The sequence below is a fragment of the Eretmochelys imbricata genome, chromosome 8 (assembly GCF_965152235.1).
Source record: "Eretmochelys imbricata isolate rEreImb1 chromosome 8, rEreImb1.hap1, whole genome shotgun sequence".
Lineage (NCBI taxonomy): Eukaryota > Metazoa > Chordata > Testudines > Cheloniidae > Eretmochelys > Eretmochelys imbricata.
Window position 1 is genome coordinate 98,294,356 of NC_135579.1, and position 22,088 is coordinate 98,316,443.

Genomic DNA, 22,088 nt, shown 5'->3' on the forward strand with positions numbered 1-22,088 from the left:
CCAAATATGTGCAATTTAGAAGAAAAAAAGAGGTTTGCTTTTCGAGCTGCCAGGCCAAACAGTTCCATTTGGGAATTTGAAAGTCAAGATGGATTACACTTCAGTTCAGTTACTGCTATAAACCAGGTTTCAGAGTAACAGCCATGTTAGTCTGTATTTGCAAAAAGAAAAGGAGCACTTGTGGCACCTTAGAGACTAACCAATTTATTTGAGCATAAGCTTTCGTGAGCTATAGCTCACTTCATCGGATGCATACTGTGGAAAGTACAGAAGATGTTTTTATACACACAAACCATGAAAAAATGGGTGATTATCACTACAAAAGGTTTTATCTCCCCCCACCCCACTCTCCTGCTGGTATCTCTCCCCCTACCCCACTCTCCTGCTGGTAATAGCTTATTACCAGCAAGAGAGTGGGGTGGGGGGAGAGAAAACCTTTTGTAGTGATGATCACCCATTTTTTCATGGTTTGTGTGTATAAAAACATCTTCTGTACTTTCCACAGTATGCATCCGATGAAGTGAGCTATAGCTCACGAAAGCTTAGCTCAAATAAATTGGTTAGTCTCTTAGGTGCCACAAGTGCTCCTTTTCGTTTTGGTATAAACCAGGTATAATTTAGCCTGCAGAATCTGTATAACGGCCCTGCATGTCCCCTACAGGTTTAGGTTTTCTTGGTTGGTTGGTTTGTTGCGGTTTTCCCAGGCTTTACAAATAATGTACATTGAATTTTGTTATTTATATGGTATTTTCAACTTGTGCATGTATTTATGTATGTTTTGTTTCGTTACGTTACGTTAATATTTTATATGCAAAACAATAAAAATAAACTTTAAAAAAGGAATCTCTATAACTGGTGATGCATGAGAAGGTGGGGGTAGGGAGGGGGGCACTACCAGACCAGAGTTTGTGAATTTAGAAAAAAACACTTTTCTTGTAAGTTTAGCATGTTTGATATGGAGTCACTGGAACACAATGAACAAGGAACTACAAAATGCTGTGTTAAGTCCCTTTTCAGAATAGAACTGAAATTAAACGCAAGCTCTTATTTTCTCAATTAAAAAAAAAAAAATCATACACGCAAGAGAATGCATTCTAATTGCCATAATTACAATTCAAAATTTCATGCAGTTTTCATTTCTTTATAGAAAATATATTTAGCTAATGCATGGTTCCAATTTTACGCCAGGGGCTATTTAGGTTTATGTACACACTTTTTTCCCCTGCATATATGATTGCTCTTGCAAGTTACTGTTGTTCAGGACTTTATGTAATGTTAACAAAGTGAACATCATTTTATTCTTTCTGGCTCTAAAATATTGAGAGTCCTAAAACTTCAAAGCTAAAAGTTGCCCTATTACTTGTGTTAGGTGAGACTGCACTTAAAAATGACTCTTACGAAGTTACACTTCACAGCTTTGTATTTGTTCTTGGGCAGAAAATTTTATTCTTGGGATGAATAAGGAGATAATCCAAGCCCTGTTTAAGGAAACCAGTGGGATATGTAGGAAACCTCCATATGCAAATAGGGTACCCTAGAATTAATACAATGTTTGCTAAAGCATGGCTGCAGTCTTTGGTCTCTCTAGTCCAGCGTTTTCCAGATGGTGGGTTACAGGGAGGTTCTAGGTGGATTAACCTATCACTGGGTCCTGGCCTAAGCAAACATCCTCTTCTCCTGGCCTGGTGCAGAGAGAAGGCCCTGGGGGCAACAGAACTCACTCAGATTTGGTTCAGCAGCTCATCCATGATGACAGAGATTGGCAGGGCAAAGCTGAGTGACACTGAGATCACATGTGCCAGGTCACAATTATCAAAGTGGGGAGCCAGCCCCAGCTCCTCAGGACAGGAGCCACCACTTCAGGGTGTGTGTGTGGGGTGGCCTTGCTGTCCAGCTCAAAGCATCATGCTTTGGGGTTTGTCTGTATCGAGACCCTCAGAAAAATCTGAATTAACTGAAAGTGTGAATTTAAAATGGATTTGTTAAACTGCATTAAGCCAATGTGTGGCGATACTTATTCAGAATTAAAGGGGCCTTAATCCACTTCATTTTAATTTACTTTCAAAGTGAGTTAAGATTAATCTAATTCAAAATACTGTAATTCTGAATAAGTATGTTCACACAAGGGCTTAATGCAGTTTAACCAATTCACTTTAAATTAATACCTTTAGTTAGTTCAGATAAATTTTTCTGAGTGTCCCTGTATGTATAAGCTATTATACAAATTTCAATTATCCTCCAAGCAATAGTCTTCTGTAAACCTTAAAAGGTGAGCCGGAAATATCGTTTTAAATTAATAGCAAAACTAAAATCATTAATAGAAAACTAGCTCAGCATTAATTATCAAATAGCTTTTTAAAAGTAAAGTATATGTGAAGGTTTTTGCATGTCAAGGCTTAAAATAAGGGTTCTGAGCTTCTCTGGAAGAGTTCATGCAATAACACACTTTTGCAGGAGAAACAAAAGTGTTTGAATTATGGCAGATAATATAGTTTGACAGTAGTCGTATTTTGTGAATAATGTAGTGTTTTATATTTTTTTTATTTAAAGCCTTTGATCTTTAAGCCTTTATATATTAGAAACAGTTGCTAATTTTTGTATTGGCTTGGGTTGTGTTAATTTGTAATTCGGAGACATCAATCATGACTTAATTATCATGATAGTGCCTTTGGTTAGACTGATAGGTCCCCTTGACATCACCACCATCTCCTCCTCCTTGCCCAAACAGGAGTGGACACCACTTTTTCCTGAGCCTGTCATTGTTGCTCCAAAATTTACTGGTAGTTACTTAAAACTGAGAAGCATTTTCTCTAGGTCTGTTCCATTGCCAGTACAGTGGTAGTATTAAGCATCTTGGTCATGGAATAAAATAGGTCTGCAAAATGCAGTACCGTTTGTACACCCACTAAATTTTTATTTCAGCCAAACTTTGTAATAGCAAGTTGAAAGTTCTGGTGGTTTTCATAAGAGTTTCACTGTAGTGGTGGTGGAGAGGGGCTGTTCTATAAGAATAGGCTTAGAATTAAGTGTACGTTTTATTTGTTAGCTAGAGCTCAATACTAAGTCAGTCTAGTTTATATTCTATAAATTAAATTAAGGTATTTATTTTCTATTTTACAGAGCTCTCTAGGACTGACTCCGGTGGCAGATTTTTCTGCAATTAAAGAGCTTGATACTTTAAACAATGAGATAGTTGATCTGCAGAGGTAGGTAAAGGAGAACTACATCAATCTTATATCTTAGTTACTCACAAATGGTTTCTTTAGTATTTTTTAACAGAATTTAATATTTTTAAAGCCTAATTGTAATTGAGTAAACTATTAGCATATGCTGTTTTGTCTGTTAGATTCACTATGGTCGCTCTTTGTTGAAGTGCTGGCATCATATTGCCATGGTTTTCTGTTGGGTCTAAAAGGTGTTAGATTCATTTGTGCAACATAAGATTTTAACTATTACTGGTGTGTGGAAACGGGAATTATAATCTTCCTTTTTCTTTCTGTTGGCTAGTAGAGGCTTGAGCATAGGCATATTGTCTTGTGCTGCTTGATACTTGTCCTTTCAGTAGAAAGTAGGATACATAGGCACCTTTATTAAGATGATCGCCTGGAATTTGTACACTTAATCTGTAGACAAGCTCTGAATTTGTATGAACTTCTAAGCTGACAAGTTTTATTATAAATACCACAGAAGAAAAGCAGATGGAATTCTTTGGAGAGGTGTGTGTGTGTGTGTGGAACAGTTGTTGTAATGATAAAGGGTTTCTATCAAGATTTTAAGAAAAGATTGTAGAAGTAAAGAGGGTGGGCAGAATTACCAGGCAGTCTTTGTACATAACCCCAAGATTGGAGAACTTGTGTAATAGACCGTAAGTGCTTATTTTGTTGGTAGCATCCAGACTAAGTTAGTGGAGAGGGGAGGATTCAGGAAAGGGAGTGTGGTTGTGGAATTAAAAAAGTGTGTGTGTGTGTGTGGGGGGTAATGGGACCACCACCAGTGAGGGATTGGAAACAACCTGTTGCTGTTAATTAAGGCATTCTTTTACCTTGTGGGTAGATGAGTTTATCTAAAATATCTGGAAGGAGCACTGGGGTAGTGACAGACCCAGCTATCACCGCTTCTTAACATGAGCAGGGGGAGCTGCCTGAGAAGCCTCCCCTTTTCTCCCCATCCACATGTGTGGGAGAAGCAGAGCAGGGCCTCCAGAGGGTGGAGCCATTCTCCAGGTGTAACAGAGACTTTCCCCACTAGCCATCAGGAGTATAGTCATGCCCTGTTTTGGCCCCTGTTTTGACTACTTCCTCCAGTCTCCAGCAGAGTTGCACACACAGACCACATATACTCTCTCTCAGCCTCTGGAAGCCACAAGATGAGATGTCTGGATATTATTTTCTATAGTCTGACCTGATGGTTTGCCCCAACTTCTTCCTGCCCCTCTTCCTGGCTCTCTTTCTCACTGCCATCCTTACTCTTTCTGTCATACATGCTCCTCACAATCCTTCTCTCCTTTCCTGCTGTTTTCCTCTCTCCACCTTCACCTCATACTTACTCACCATCTCGTCCTTGCCTGTTTACTAAAATTAATTTTTAAACACATTAGTAAAAAAATAAAATAATAAAATGCATGCCAGATCATCCTGGACACTTCACTTGTATTTTGTAGTCCTTTCCCACATGCTGTTCTTTGACTGTTCAGAATGTTAGCTCCTCTGGGGCAGGGACTGTCTTATGTGTGTTGTGCTTCAGCTGGTAGAATCAGGTCCTGATCCTGAGTGAAGTCTCTAGATCAGTGATACTGAGACCTTGGTGGTTCAGGGGTCAAATTAGCCATCAGCATTACCCCAGAGAGCCACAGTAGTGTGAATTCATTGTTTGATTTACTGTAATACTATATATTCATATTTAAACAGTTGATAGGGGAAATATACAAATTCTCTCAGCAAAATGACTGACTGACCAAGTAATATTATTTTATCAACTACAATTGGTTAATAACATAGTAAAAACATCCTGATTGTCTAATAATTTAGACTGGTTAATAATTAAATCAGTGTTTTCATATCATGTGCTACAAAGAGCTGCAGGAGCCACTTTCACCTTGAGAGCCACAGTCTTTGTATCACTGCTCTAGATGCTGCCACAATATAAGTAATCACAATTTAAAAAATGAATCACAATTAATTGCAGTTTTAATTGCACTATTAAACAATAGAATACCAATTGAAATTTGTTAAATATTTTTGGATGTTTTCCTAAGTTTTCAGATATATCTATTTCAATTTCAACACAGAATCCAAAGTATAAAGTGAACACTGTACATTTATTTTTACAAATATTGCACTGTAAAAATGATAAAATAAATAGTATTTTTCAATTCACCTCATACAAGTATTGCAGTGTGATCTCTTCATCATGAAAGTGCAACTTACAAATGTAGATTTTTTTTTTACATAACTGCACTCAGAAACAAAATGTAAAACTTTAGCACCTACAAGTCCACTCAGTCCTACTTCTTGTTCAGCCAATTGCTAAGAAAAACAAGTTTGTTTACATTTAGGGGAGATAATGCTGCCCTCTTCTTGTTTACAATGTCACCAGAAAGTGAAAAGAAAAGGAGTACTCACGAAAGCTCATGCTCAAATAAATTGGTTAGTCTCTAAGGTGCCACAAGTACTCCTTTTCTTTTTGCGAATACAGACTAACACGGCTGTTACTCTGAAACCAGAAAGTGAGAGCAGGTGTTCACATGGCACTATTGTAGTCAGCGTTGCAAGATATTTACATGCCAGATGCACTAAAGATTCATATGTCTCTTCATGCTTCAGCCAGTGTTCCAGATGACGTGCTTCCATGCTGATGATGCTTGTTAAAAAAAGAGTCCGTTAATTAAATTTGTGACTGAACTCCTTAGGGGAGAATTGTATGTCTCCTGCTCTGTGTTTTACCCGCATTCTGCCATTTATTTCATTTTATAGCAGTCTGAGATTGAATACCGAGCACTTGTTCGTTTTAAGAAAACTTTCACTGCTAATTTGACAAAATGCAAAGAAGGTACCAATGTGAAATTTCTAAAGATAACTACAGCACTCGACCCAAGGTATAAGAATCTGAAGTGCCTTCCAAAATCTGAGAGGGAGAGGGTGTGGAGCATGCTTTCAGAAGTCTTAGAAGAGCAACACTCTAATGTGAAAACTACAGAACCCAAACCACCAAAAAAGAAAATCAACTTTCTGCTGATTGCATCTGACTCAGATGATGAGATTGAGCGTGCATCGTTCTGCACTGCTTTGGATCGTTATCGCACAGAACCCATCATCAGCATGGATGCATGTCCTCTGGAATGGTGGTTGAAGCATGAAGGAACATATAAATCTTTTGTGAATGTGGCACGTAAATATCTTGCAATGCCGGCTACAACAGTGCCATGCAAATGCCTGTTCTCACTTCCAGGTGACATTGTAAACAGGAAGGGAGCAGCATTATTTTCTGCAAATGTAAACAGACTTGTTTGTCTGCATGATCAACTGAACAAGGAGGAGGACTGAGTGGAGTTGTAGACTCTAAAGTTTTACATTCTTTTTTATTTTTGAATGCAGGTGTTTTTTATACATTCTACATTTGTAAGTTCCACTTTCATGGTAAAGAGATTGCACTGCAGGACCTGCAATGGGGGAATTGAAAAATATTATTTCTTTTGTTTTTTAAAGTGCAAAGATTTGTAATAAAATATAAATATTAAGTGAGCTGTGTACACTTTGTGTTCTGTGTTGTAATTGAAATCAATATATTTGAAAATGTAGGAAACATCCAAAAATATTTAAATAAAAAGCATTCTATTATTGTTTAACAGTGTGATTATTTGCACTTAATTTTTTAATCATGCGATTTAATTGTGCTTAATTTTTTTATCGCTTGACAGCCCCAATAAATAATTGCTCAAGCCTACTCCAGTGTTGTCTCTGTGATTAAAAAAATAAGTATAGGGAGGTGGAGTGAAAGGTAAGCATCTGTTTTTCTTCTGTTTGTATATGTGTTCTAGAATTAACAAATGTAAAAAGAAAAAATCCATAGAGTAAAAATAAATTGATCTATTGAGGAAATAACTTAATTTGTATACAACTTTAACAAAAACTGCTTTGTTAAGCCTGGGATGTCATTGTACAGCCACAAACAAAGGGAGAGTTGCATTTCTCACTCAGAAATAAACACTTGCTTATATGTTTAAAAAGGAAATCTTTTGTCTGACTTGGGTTTTTTCTATTACTGTTGTTATCAATGATAGCTATCAGTAATCACTGTTACTTAATCTTGAATATATTTCTATAGAAGCAGATTTGATGTGACACAGCACATATCTGTATGGGGTCTCTGGGTTCATCTGGTTAAAGTCAAACTAGCATTTTTGCTTTGTCTCTAAACTTCTCAGTAAATGGTACCAAAAACTATCTGAGTACAGCTAAACTTACTAGCTGATGACTTGGTTCCCTGGTGCTGTGAATTGTTTCCTAGTTGTTTTACCTGTGTTTCCAAGGGTTAAATGTATGGAAGCTGATGCAATCCCTCCCATTTTTCCCAGCAGTCTTCATTAGACAATTGCTCCATGGCAACAGTGAGATCACTGAAGACAGTATTTCATTGATTTCCCCCCCCCTTCCTTTTTTGAGCTATTCTTTTCACCTAACCACTCTTCAATGAGAAGGCTTTTTTATGCTGAGCAGATATATATAATCATCTGCTTTGTAAATAATTTAAGGAACAGAGACACCCTAATTTTTTTTCTTTATTTAATGTTTCACTATGTATTTAAAAAGAGAGACAGGATTAGGGGGCTGGATAAGTGTACCTGCTGTAACTGATGTTCTTAAGTATTCTTGCATATTTTGTTGGTCTTCTAGGGAAAAGAATAATGTGGAACAGGAACTGAAGGAGAAAGAGGATACTATCAAACGGAGGACAAATGAGGTCCAGGTAAATGAGCTGTAGAATTTCTCATATTTCACTTCTGTTTTTTGGTGCATGTGTTCATTCATTCTTATAGAAATATAATAATTGAGTCTTTAAGCCAAATCATGTACCGTTTACTTGGTGTTGGCTAAAAAAATAATTACCTTTAAAAAAAAAAAAGAAAAAAGTGAGAGCGTGAGAATATATGCATTTCACAAACCAGTGAAGATATTTCAATGCCATGCAAATTAAGACTAATAAACTGGTCAAATTAAATGGATTTGTACCAGATAGTACCACTTCATGACAGTCACAGTAAATCCCTAGTTGGGGAGATTTTGTTGCTCCATGGTGAATTTTTTAAAGTCTAAATATCCTTTTAAATAGTTTTACTTTAAAGGGACTATGACAATCTTTCCATAGGATCAGCAAATTCAAATGTTGTTGCTGTTTCCTATGAATAAAGACCTAATCTAGGCAGTTTAAATGCCAGGATTTAAGGTGCTTATAGTCAGCCAAGACCTGTATTAAATACTGCAAAGCTATTTTTCAATTAAGTGATAAGTTAAGTGAAAAGCAGCTTCAGTTGCTGCATTTAAAAATCTGCAGCATGACTCCTGATAATCTAAATACTTTTTGGATTACCAATGGACAGTAAAAGCTTAGTTGACATTTGATAGAGAATAAATAGTGGAAATTTTTCTTACATTTTCTGAACTGAAGTAAAATGTGGCGTGTCTTCCTAACAACTGTCTTATGAATTTTTGCTTACCTATTTTATGTTATACTCCTTGTGACTGGGTGGTAATTAATTGCATGACCTTTCAGGAGATAATTCATATCCTGTCTCGTCAGTAACACTGACAGCCAAATGAATATGCAACAAGATGTCAAATAGAAGTTTGCTATACCAAATATGTTAATTAAATCTGCCTACTCACGTGAATGGAATCAAATTTTAATAATCTAGTAAAACTCTCATGAATATTCATGTCTGACACACATCAGGAATAATTTTGTATGGTGTGTGTTGGAATCTCATGGTTTATTTGTGTGTGTGTTTGCTCAAGGTTGAATTCCTGGCGTTGTTTGAAAAGGAGGCAAATAGTGCTAAATTAAAACTTTTTGATCTCTTAATTCCAGTTAAGAAAACAGAATATCACACTACTTAAGTGTATTATGTGCATCTAGTATTTGAGGTCAAGAGGTAATGCAAGACAAATGTAATAACTGACATTGTCTAAAGCAGTCGTACGCAAGCAACTGCTTTGAGATTGTCAATGTAAAGATCAAGTGGGCCTGCATGGTGGCTTATTCGTTGTTCCTCCTCTGATCAGAGGCAGCCGTTGTGATTGTGATATGAATTTTAGTGCTGTTGAGCTGGTGTTTGGGTTTTGATAAAGTTTGTGTGCCAGTGTTTCTAGAGCTACATACAACAAAGGTAACAAATTCAGATTGTCACTAAATTGTCATGCCTGTTTTGTGTTTTGGCTCCTGTATTGCTGTTTACCAAGATATTTGACTGTGTACCAGAGCTTTTTTACTTTCTAATCTGTCTTCTCTCTGACTCATTTCATAATATCACTCTCCAGTATTTGTGCCACCAAAATTGTTTCTGTGGTGACAAATTATCTCACAAACATCCCCAATTTCTGCTTTGGCTGAATGAGGTGTGGAGAAGTCTTGGGAAATCTTGTTCTGCAGTAAGAATCCATTTTTTATATAAAAAGATGCTAAACAACAATAATGGGAATGAATTTTAGATCAAGTATCAATAAAAACACTGTTTTGCTGAAGTGCAGCAATTTAAAAATATGAAGAACTAGACTGAAAGGCCAGAAGGGTCCATTAGATCATCTAGTCTGACCGCTTGTATAATACAGGCCATAGAATTTTTAATCCAGTTACTCCTGCATTGAGCCTAGAAACATGTTTGATTTAAAGCATGTTTTTCCAGAAAGGATTGCAGTCTTTATTTGAAGAGCTCAAGGGATGCCACTGCTTCTCTTGGTAGTTTGTTCCAGTGGTTAATTACCCTCATTGTTTAAATAAAATAAATAAATGTGCCATATTTCTAATTTGAATTTGTATCTCTTTAACTTCCAGCCATTGTTTCTTGTTATGCCTTTCTTTTTCTGATATGCACTGAATTTGACAGATTAATTATCCGTAGAATCCAGCATAGTCAGAAGTATTAATATATATGGGCAGAATAACTGTCCACTTCTCCCAAACAAACAAATATGGGATGTTTGTCAGGATAGTTCAAGGGAAACATTTGCAGTGCTAAAAGGCTATATGATTTGTCAGACCAAAGAGTCTGTGTCAGAGATGGGAGTAGAACAAGTTTCAAATTTAGTCTGCTAGACCAGTGGTTCTCAAACTGTGGGTCGGGATCCCAAAGTGGGTTGCGACCCTATTTTAATGGGATGGCCAGGGCCAGGTTAGACTCACTGGGGCTGAAGCCGAAGCCTGAGCTCTGCTGTCTGGGGCTGATGCCGAAGCCTGAGCACTTGAATCTGGGATGGCCCAAGCCCCTCCACCCCATCCCACACATGATGACGGGGCTTAGGCCCTCTCCCGCCTAGAGTAGTGTAGTAATTTTTGATGTCAGAAGGAGGTCGTGGTGCAGTCAAGTTTGAGAACCGCTGTGCTAGACTACACTTCTCTTCACCACACTGACCACCTTTTCCATGGCCAGATTCCACATTGGCTTCTCAACAGAGGAGCCAGTTTAGCTGGCTGAGAAGCAACTTACGTTTTGGCCCTAATACTATCACCAACATTCTGGGCAGCTACCCAGCCTCCAGGGTTTCCTTTCAAAATGGAGAGATCCCTGACTTGTGGTCTTCACACACCCCTTAGTGCCAGCCCTGGGCTGTTGTGATGGAAGACTGACTGTTAGGAAAAAAAACTGAGTCAGGCTTCCAGATGGAGCAATCAGTTTGTTTTTAAGGTTTTCAGCAACAAAAATGGCTAGTCTTATATATTTAAGGAAAAAAAGGCCCATGACAATGAGCTTCCAAAATGAGTATATCCTTCCTGTGTATCCCAAAGGCCAGTCCTGAGTGTACCATGCCTTTTATCATTCAAAGAAAGGCCATTTCCTGTAGAATAATGCAGTGAAATCTATAGAATGTTTGTGCAAGATTTCATTTCATTGCCCATGCCTTGAATAGTTCTCTGGATTTCAATTTCCAGAACTCTGAAACATTGCTTTTTTAGTACTGCCTTAGTTTTTTAAATGTAAGGAAAGGTGTAACTTCTGATGACCTTCTGTCTTGGCTTCCCCTTTTAACACTAGAGGAGAAGTATATGGTGGTAATTCTGTTTTTTTAATCACCTGTATTAGAAGTGTACATAGTGCTATAAATCTACATGGCTCTTTACAAAGAGTTAAGACAAATGCCCCGTCCTGAAGCTGTTACGGTTTAAATACGATCACAGTTCAGGACAGGGAGCCTGTGGGAATTACTGATGAGAAAGGGAAGTGATGGATTGTTAAGAGAGGAAGTTCTGTGGATGAGGGTAGGAAAGTGTGTTCCTAGCATGGGGGCAACATGATTGAAGGCATAAAGCCTATCACAGGAAAAGACATAAGGAGAGAAGATTGGAATCAGCAGAAGGAGTGATAGGCAGTAGTGAGTAAATGAGTCTGGTGTTGTAGGAGAGGATAAGGAGTTTGAATTTGAAGTAGACAGGAAGCCAGTGCAGAAATTTGGGGCAGAGGAGGAGGATGTTAAGTAGGGAGGAAACAAACAACAATGGAAAGCTCCAGTAATCAGTGTGAGACTGAACCACACTTCAAATGGAATTTGAAGAAATCAAAAAGAATCCTTATCTATTACTGAAATGGTACTGCTGAACTCTATTCATTTGTCTACGTCTCATCTCCCTTCGTTTGTTCTTTCCCCTCTTTTATGGCTTCTCTGTCTGGCTGCTCTACTTTTCTGTTTCCTCCTTAGGCTCTTAATGCATTCCAGCACATGAAGACTGGTACTGTGCTGATTCACTTTCTGGAGCTAATAGATCACTCAGTAAAGACATGTGTCTTGTTGGTTTGGGAGGTTTGGAAAGTGCTGATTTTTGCACTGAGGAGACAAGTTCCTGATGCTAGGGTTCATGCACGCTTGAGGGACAGGCTCCACAGAGCATGTCTAGTGTTTCTGATAAATAATGTCCAAGAGATTTTCCATCTTGATTCTGAGATCACAAGACAGTAGGTATCAATTGCTAGGAGAACTTGTCACTGAACCATCTGATGTAACAAACTAGGCATCTGTTCTCTTCACTCAGTCTCTGAGCTAAGAGTTACAAAAATAAAAGTTATTTCAAATATTGTCAAAATGCACAATTACATCTTTGTATGAAAATTGCATTGCTTTGACTATGCATCATACATGTGTGACTTTGAACTCTCTACATGTAAGTCAGACTGTTTGTTCCTGCAAAATAGATGGAGATACGGAAAAGTTAATTTTTAAGTATATTTGTAGCTGATGTGTAAGTGATTACATAGAACTGTCGCTATTAAAATTATTAAAGCATGTAGTAATATGTGAATTGGTGGTGTCCGTTTTTGAAAGGACTGGGATGGGAATTCTGCTCTAGTTTTAAATAAACATTTTTCTTTGTCACATTAGAAACGTTAATGCTTACATTTCATTTATTTAGAGCCATACATATTTTTGAGCCATACATATTTTTAGTTCTTGATCAGTAACTGTTCAGAGCAAGCACTGTGAGTTTACATTCTGTGCAGCTATGTGCTAATTTTTGTTGCATCTAAGCAAAGGCATTGTTTCAGAGGTTACTCCTGGGGGAATTCTGCACCACATGTGCAGAATTCATATCCTCTGCAGATTTCTTTGCTTCCCTGCAGAAAAATGACTTTGACAGGGAAGCAAAGGAAAGCTGCGAGAGCAGTCCTGCACCACTCCCTAGCTGCGCAGGTACACTGTTTCAGGCACCCAGAGCAGCTGGCGGAGAGGTAAATCACCGCAGGGCTGGGGACACCTCAGCCAGTGTCTCCTCCCCTGAGCCAGGATCAGCTGCTAGTCCCGGCTGGGCTGGAGGCAGGAGAGGATGGGACTTCCTCCTCCCCTGCAAGGAGTGGCTGTGGCAGACCCATCCCCAGAAACTTCCCACACCTGCAGGAAGCTCAGCATCCTCCCCTGCTTCCTGCCCCCATTGCTCCTTAGCTATGGGGGGAAGGGGTCACAGTATGGGGAGCTGCTCCCCGATCCGCCCAACCCCAGTGCATCCAGACCTCCCATACCCAGACACTCCTGCCAAACCTCACTCTGTACACCCAGAACTGAGGTTTTACAACTGCAGGATTGGCCGGTTTCTAGCATTTTGGTGAGTCTCTGAGAAGCACAGTGGGGGCCAAGGATATGAGGCAGGGGTTTGGGGAGGAGCAACTTCTAACCTGACTGGCCTCTCAGCCTGGATCCAGGAAGTAGACTAAAGCTTGCAGCAGCACTCTGAGTCTGGGGGCAAGGAAGAATCAGCTCGCAGCTCTCCATGTGGTTCTTAAGAACAGAGGAACATAAGAATGGCCATACTGGGTCAGACCAAAGGTCCATCCAACCCAGTATCCTGTCTACCAACAGTGGCCATTGCCAGGTGCCCCAGAGGGAGTGAACCTAACAGGTAATGATCAAGTGATCTCTCTCCTGCCATCCATCTCCACCCTCTGACAGAGGCGAGGGTCACCATTCCTTACCCATCCTGGCTGATAGGCATTAATGGACTTAACCTCCATGAATTTATCCAGTTCTCTTTTAAACCCTGTTATAGTCCTAGCCTTCACAACCTCCTCAGGCAAGGAGTTCCACAGGTTGACTGTGCGCTGAGTGAAGAAGAACTTCCTTTTATTTGTTTTAACCCTGCTACCCATTTGGTGGCCCCTAGTTCTTATAGTATGGGAACAAGTAAATAACTTTTCTTTTTTCACTTTCTCCACACCACTCATAATTTTACATACCTCTATCGTATCCCCCCCTTAGTCTCCTCTTTTCCAAGCTGAAAAGTCCTAGCCTCTTTAATCTCTCCTCTTATGGGACTCGTTCCAAACCCCTAATCCTTGTAGTTGCCCTTTTCTGAACCTTTTCTAATGCCAGTATATCTTTTTTGAGATGAGGGGACAAAATCTGTACACAGTATTCAAGATGTGGGAGTACCATGGATTTATATAAGGGCAATAAAATATTCTCCATCTTATTATCTATCCCTTTTTTAAGGATTCCTAACATCCTGTTTGCTTTTTTGACTGTCGCTGCACACTGCGTGGACGTCTTCAGAGAACTATCCACGATGACTCCAAGATCTTTCTCCTGATTGGTTGTAGCTAAATTAGCCCCCATCATATTGTATGTAAAGTTGGGATTATTTTTTCCAATGTGCATCACTTTACATTTATCCACATTAAATTTCATTTGTCGTTTTGTTGCCCAGTCACTTAGTTTGGTGAGATCTTTTTGAAGTTCTTCACAGTCTGCTTTGGTCTTAAGTAACTTGAGCAGTTTAGTATCATCTGAAAACTTTGCCATCTCGCTGTTTACCCCTTTCTCCAGATCATTTATGAATAAGTTGAATAGGATTGGTCCTAGAACTGACCCTTGGGGAATACCACCAGTTACCTCTCTCCATTCTGAAAATTCACCATTTATTCCTACCCTTTGTTCCCTGTCTTTTAACCAGCTCTCAATCCACGAAAGGATCTTCCCTCTTATCCCATGACAACTTAATTTATGTAAGAGCCTTTGGTGAGGGACCTTGTCAAAGTAATCCCCCTTGTCCACATGTGTGTTGACCCCCTCAAAGAACTCTAATAGATTAATAAGACATGATCTCCTTTACAGAAACCATGTGGACTTTTGCACAACAATTCATGTTCTTCTATGTGTCTGACAATTTTATTCTTTACTATTGTTTCAACTAATTTGCCCGGTACTGACGTTAGACTTACCGATCTGTAATTGCCAGGTTACAATCACCTCTAGAGCCCTTCTTAAATTCTTGCTAGTAAGAATGAGTCTTATGGAGGTTAGGAATGGCTATAAATCTAAATCTAAAAAACCCCCATGAAGTTACTCATCTGCAGCTCAGGAAGAAAATTTTATGTCTGGGCTTTTGGAGTCAGTTACTGAAAGGAACCTGGCCCTTCAGTCAAAGGAGTTCAGCTAATTAGCAAGAGGGAGATGTTGGCAAACTGGTTTGAATTACCTGACACGTGAATGAAAACAGAAAGATTCACTAATCCAGTTTGCTGTTAAAATGAGTGTACCATTTACAGTAAATTAGGCAGATGAGCATAGAGTTAGAGTTCAGACAGTTAATTGAGCAGATGAAGGCGCAATCTCAACTATACTGAGCTTTTTCTTAATGATGGAGAATTGTTCAATCATCTTCCTGCCACCTAACCCTGACCACATCGCCCCCATATTTGTATCACTCTACTCCCTTCTCCTCTGCATCAAACACCTTTGCTTTTATGGTATTTCACCATTTAGCCACTCTTATCAGATCTATCATTTTATTGAGCCACCAACCTTTACCTTTGCTCTTTCAAAAATGCAAGCCTAGATCGTCTGCTTGTTGAAGCACCTTTCCATTTTTTTCCATGCCAGCTCTTTGCAAGCAAAAAAAGCTTTCCCATCAAAGTTTAGAGTGATCACCAGATCTTCCTTCAACTCCTACTTGTAGGCTTTGCTCTGCTCTCCTCTCCTCACGTGCCTACAGTACACTGCCATCTGATGAGAGTTAACTGGGCAGTGAACTGAGATTACTGTTACACAAAAAGTGCTCATTTTAATATGTAAACTTAAATAATGAATTCTGGGGTAAGGCTGCCTTTTTTTTTAAACTGCATGTTTGTACTGCACATAGCACAATAAGGTCCTGATCCTTGATTGAGGTCTCTATGTGTTACTGCAGTATAAATAATTACTGATCAGAACTAATATTTTTATCGAGGGACTTAAATTGTGGATAGCCTTCTTCAGCCACTGAAATGGGAATCTTGAGATCTGGGTTCTAGTTTTGGTTCTGCCATTCTTGTAATGCTGGGTAAGTCACTCACCCTTTCTGCCCTGATTTCCTCACCTGTTACATTGAGATGGCACTCTTCTGCCACTTATGGGCAGTGAGGGTAACTTTCTTCTTTTTGTGAGGTGCACAGAAATTACAGTGATGGGCACCACAGACATACCTATTAGATAAATAATAAAATAAGAAATTAGAAAAATCCATAAATGTAACATACAAAAAGGTGAGGAATAGATTGAAGGCAGAAGTAAAATTTGTAAATTTCTTGGGGAAGTGCCTAACTTTTTTTAATTTAGAAAGTACTATATGAGCTGCTTGTAAAAGAGAAAATGCTCCAATAGCATATTGGATACTAGATACTGTACGGCAGAGCAATACCCTTAAAAATACAGCATATTTAGTAGTCTAGTGTTTATGGAATGAAAGTAATTGTTAACTGTAAATGCAGTAGTAGAAAAGGGTAAGATCTATGTAGAAGGCAGTTCTCAGAATTTCATATACAGCAGGCTGGGCTCTGTGTAGGTGCATGGGTCTTCTCACACATAGTAACTCAGAGGTAAACTTCATTTCTAAAAGCTTGGATGTGGGATTGATCTGATATAAAAACACTTTTCCTTGCATAGCCAACAGGATTTTGTATTTTAGCTCTATTAATCATAAGATAATTTTGACAAGACAAAATTTGTAAGTCAGTTTACAGCAATTCTGAGTAACTTCCCACCATCACTAAAAATGACATTATTTTCAAGCCTCTCCCCATTACACCCTAAATGTCCGCAGTTCCTTTCTCCCTTTGTTTACCCCTGATTTTCTAGCCTTCGTAATATTACTTTAAACAGGTTGATTTCAGACAGCCCCAGCCCTTCCCTTTCTCTTGTACTGTTTATCTCATCCCCCTTAGGAGTCTGTTGTGTAGGCCAGTGGTTTTCAAAGTTCTTTTCTGATGACCCAGTTGAACAAAATTGTTGATGCCTGTGACACAACGGAGCTGGGGATGAGGAGTTTGGGTTGTGGGAGGGGCTCAGGGCTGGGACAGAGGGTTGGGGTGCGGGAGAGGGTCAGGGCTCACTGTAGCTTACAAAAGCTTATGCTCAAATAAATTGGTTAGTCTCTAAGGTGCCACAAGTACTCCTTTTCTTTTTGCAAATACAGATTAACATGGGTGCTACTCTGAAACCTAATATTAAATATGCTAACTCTTTCTGTAAACTGAAATTATTACTTGGTGTTGATCTAGTACGATTTCCATTATTACCAAGAAACTAAATAAATTAGTATATTAGAATATAATTAAACATCAGAGGGATGTAATCTAAGCAGAGGGTCTGAGCAGAGGAAGGTTCTAGGTTTTAAATTCTGATCCCAACTGTTTTTTGGATAAACCAGTTAATCTGTGTTGCCGCAGATGGACGTTACCTTACTAAAATGTTGAGGATTCATTTATTTTGTGAAAGTGCCTTGAAGATAGAAAATAATAATTCTAGAATCATTTCATAACTTTTTAAAATAAATGTTTTACTATATTTCAGTTGTGGCTATAATTTTGGAATCTCTGCCTTGACTTTTTTTCATGTTTTTAAAAAGTTAGCCCTCAAAAGATAATAGCATTTTGACTCTATCCCTTTGTGGCTCTAGCTATTGCTCTGCAGTGAGAGGAATACAGTTACTACTTTTCAGTGGCCAAGGAAAAGAAACTGACAAAAATGTTTCTCTGCAGGATCTTCAATGTGAAGTGAAGAGGGAGAGCAGTAATCTGCAGAAGCTGCAAGCTCAGAAACAGGAAGCACAGGAAATCCTTAATAGCCTCGATGAGCAAAAAGCCAAGTTAGAGGAGCAACTTAATGATATCAGGCAGAAATGTGCTGAAGAGATCCATTTGGTAAGTTCTGGTAGTTTATATCCATAGTAGTCCCTCTTTTCAGTTGAGACAGTTATTGATGGGAATCTGCTCCAGCCCGCCACTGGAACAAAATAGCCCTTTTAATGAGGGACTATGGTTGGGAGAGGAGCATAGTTTGAGTAGGAGAAAACAGTGAGATACTTAGGTCTGTGTGAAGAACAATAAGTGGGGAAAACACCATTCAGTTCAGTGATTCCCTGTTACATATAGGTCCTGCCCATGCTAGGGTTGAAAACATGCTGAAAATCCTTGTTGTTGTAGTTGTAGCTAGCAGCATTCTGACACTGTTTCACTGAGCAATGTAGACAGATGCTTTTTCTGTAAACTGTACTATAGGCTATCAACTCTAGATAATCTATAGCAAGAATTTAAACTATCCCCTCTACATATAGCATCCTAACAGTGTTATCAATATAAAAATCTGTCCATGTTTGTCAAGGAAACCATGCTAAAATCCTGTTAGCCATGATGATATTTTAACCCACTTGTGGCTACCACTGCTTTAATCTTAGCGTAGATATGGCCTTAAATCTCCAGTGGGAAACATACAATAATTGCAGCTGGGATTTTTCCTGATTATTTTTTGGTATTTGAAAGTAGCTTTTGATAAACAGATCATATTTTCATTGGATTTGGTTTTAATTAATGAAGTTTTTCTTCATTCTGCAGATTGCCTCACTGAAGGCTGAAGTAACGAGCCAGGAATCCAAGATCTCAACATATGAGGAGGAACTGACCAAAGCTCAAGAGGAGCTGAGTCGCCTGCAGCAAGAAACTGCTGAGCTAGAGCAATGCGTAGAGTCAGGGAAAGCACAGCTGGGACCTCTTCAGCAGCATCTGCAGGATACACAACAGGAAATCAATTCAGTAAGGCATTGTGGAAATTTATCAACAAATCTTTATATCATAAGAAGACCCCCCTTTGGGGGGGGGGGGTTTCTTTACTTTGCTCATTTTTCTTTTGGTTCCTTATACAAATTTTGTTTCCTACTAACTGGTTAATATTACTGGCGTCTGATATTCATTATCAGGTGATGCTATATGAGTTATGGTATTTCTATTAAAGTCTCCAAGGTCAATGAGCTTCTGTTTTGGATGATACAGGGGCCTCATTTATATTACAATGTACATTTTACTTAAAAAATTAATAATTTTATAAGAAAATTTCTTCAAAGTGAGGAACTAGCAGCTGCCTGTACTATACTGAGCTCAAGTCAGTGCTGCTATCTATGCTTTGTACTCCAGCCCTGACCCAGGACAACCTTTGCTCTTCTGCTCATTGATACATCTTGAGTAGAAACTTCAAAGGTTTGTGTTCGTATTGTGATTTGGAGCATTGTCACTGGAGATTAAGAGCAGGTTAAACAAAAACCTGTCAGGGATGGTCTAGATAATACTTAGTCCTGTCTTGAGTTCAGGGCACTGAATTTGAGGTCCCTTCTAGTCATATATTTCTATGATTGCATAAATGGGATTACATTGAGAACCATTGAATGTATTTTCATTTGTGTTTGAGACTAGTTATCCAGAGATAAAAAACTGGTGCAGTAGCCACCATGCACACACGTGCTCCATATAGACCATATTTATTCAGTGTTCTGTTTAAAAGAGCATTGTAGCTCCCGTTTGCAACCACTGAGTTGAATTAGTGCCCCTCTGGTTATACTGTAGGTCTGAAACCTCTTTTCTTTCTCTGCTTCCCCCCACGCCCACACTCAACTTTATTTTTGCTAGTGGTTGACTCTGTTCCCCTAGGCTACTCCTGGACAGCAGTGTAGCTAATATGCATCTTTGTTTTTTGCTGTTTTTCTTTCTCTTGAATGCCTTACCAATTTTTAGCAGGATACTTCTCATTTGATTGGAAAGGTGAAGTGCACCTCTAGAGGCCACTGTTAATGCGGCTTTGTTTTTCATGCTAGAGAGCACTGTGATCAGGGTCCTTCTCCCTGCTTGGTTAAGGCACAGTCACTTCTGCTAATATACAAACCAGATCTTTTTTTATTTTGAATTCCACAGGTAAGTCTGTTTCGTTAGCTTTGAACCTAAAAATCTTAATTTAGTTTTTTAACCTGGCGATTTAATGTTGGGAGTTTTACAGCCATCATCGGTATGTTGTTACTGTATGCTTACATTTTTATTTTTGGTGTTAAGCCTCACTTCATATGAATTAATTAAGTTATATTTCCTTTAGAGATAAAGTACAGTATATCCACACTCCTTGATTTCAGCCATAGGCATGCAGTTTAGAAGCTGAGTAGCAAACAAATGTATTTGGCATTGTTGCATCACAGGGTATGTGAACCCAGGTTGAGAGAGAATGTCTTTGCCTCCAGCTGCTCATTCCTTTTCTTCCATTAGCAAAGAGGTGCTTAAGACAGTATCTGTCCCTCAAATTTATTCTTGAGTGGTTAGTTGTATTTTTCTTGCCATAAGTAGCAATCTTCTTTGTTTTTAACAGATTCTTGAATTCATATTTTCTCTTGATCTTCCTGATTTCCTGCTCTTCCCACACTTACAAATAATGTACAGAAAGTACATTGGTGGCTGTGGCAGGATTGTCCAATGGTTAGGGTATTAGCCTGGGACTCAAAAGATGCTGGTTCAATTTCCTACTCCTCTGCAGGATTCCTTTCTGACCTCGGACAAATGACTTAGCCTGTCTGCCTCAGTTCCCATCTGTAAAATAGAATAATACTTCCCTACCTTAGAGGGTGGTTATGCGGATAAATGCTTTAGATTGTGAGGTGCTGTGATGCTAAAATAATGCATACAAGTGTAACAAATGGTACATAGATAGTAGGTAGATGTGAATATAGATCTCCTTATGGTGCCATCCCATGAGCTTTTTGGTCTCAAAAATGTCTATTAACTCACCTTTGGAGAAGATGACTAACGTGTAATTTTTGTTCCTTTAAAGCAGGAATTCTGATACATTTTTTTCTCGTTGTTGGCTTTGCAATTTTGTCTTAACTTCGTTAAAAACAAAAACTACTAGTTGGGGCCTAATGCAGCTTAGCTGTGCTGATGGACAATGGGATCTGTGACGCTGCTGTATATCTTCAAAGTACTTTATGAATGTTAATTGCTCCTCACAATACCCCTATGAGGTAGAGTGGCATTTCCCAAGTGGGGAAACAGTGTGAGAGAGATTGTGACTTATCCAACTCTACAGACTAAGTTCTCATCAGAAGTGGAATTAATCTGAGTTCTCAGCATCTAGTTCTGTTCTTAGGCCACATTGCTTCTCCTCTTCTAAATTTTTTTTGTGCTAATAATGTTCTGAACGTCACACCTGAGGCTGAAACCCAAGAGTGTGGCTCTGTTATTCCTCACTTTCAGAAATCAGTAATTTCAGGTACATACTGCATTCTCTCTCTCGTGTGTAAGCAGAAGAAGTATGTACTATGTTCTCCTGCTGCTATACTAATATATGTATTTATGCTTTCTCTTTGCAGATGGAAACAAAACTGTTTGAGCTGAAAGAATTGGAAAATAACCAATTTAACTGGCACACTCATCCACACAACCTACTCGTTAATGGAACTGCAGATCATTCTAGCCTTAGCAACAGCAGCAGTGAAGCTGCTAACCTTAATGAGAATGCTGAAGGGGAGAGTTCAGCAGAAGCTGAACAAATAAACCACGAGTCTCCAGTGAGTAAAGTGTTTTGATTGCCTTCTTAGTTATTATACAGTATAATAGTGAAATCTGAGTGAGTTAAGGATGTATTAAAGCTGAACTTGTTGTTTAAAAAAAGAGGCACAACAAATCAATGTCATTTTATCAAAGATCATATTTCATTTTGTTGGAAGATTAGTATCATGAGAGCAGGCAATTTTCATTTGGATGACAAGTGACTTCGTAGTAATTTAATTTTGTACAATACACAGTTGTCACCAAAACAAGTCTCTCATAAATTTAGTGATCTGAATTGATATTCCCTGTGTGCAAAAGAACAATAATCTTCTACAACTTAGGTAGTATGTACAGAATGAGAAATAGTACTGAAATCTAAAGCTGCTCCGCTTGCTGAATTTCCTTTTTTCTTGGGTTCTTGGCTTTCACTGCATCTTCAGAGTTCTCTAAGCATTTAATAATGTTACAAAATATAAAGATGCTCTTGGTGCATAAGGTATATATTCTCTTTTTAGGTATTTGAATAGGCTACGGTATGTTTTTGTGTCAATTTGGCATA

At 38.6% G+C, this 22,088-nt stretch overlaps 1 protein-coding gene across 3 annotated transcripts in view; it reads left to right on the forward strand.

The window, feature by feature from the left end:
* Positions 1 to 22,088, forward strand: part of EPS15 (epidermal growth factor receptor pathway substrate 15) — a 110,297-nt gene that overhangs the window by 61,376 nt on the left and 26,833 nt on the right. For all 3 annotated transcript variants that reach the window (XM_077823468.1, XM_077823469.1, XM_077823470.1), the window contains exons 12-16: positions 3,121 to 3,206; positions 7,893 to 7,965; positions 17,711 to 17,872; positions 18,563 to 18,760; positions 21,349 to 21,546. In XM_077823468.1, the coding sequence (XP_077679594.1) occupies positions 3,121 to 3,206; positions 7,893 to 7,965; positions 17,711 to 17,872; positions 18,563 to 18,760; positions 21,349 to 21,546 (717 nt within the window). The remainder of the gene's footprint in view (positions 1 to 3,120; positions 3,207 to 7,892; positions 7,966 to 17,710; positions 17,873 to 18,562; positions 18,761 to 21,348; positions 21,547 to 22,088) is intronic.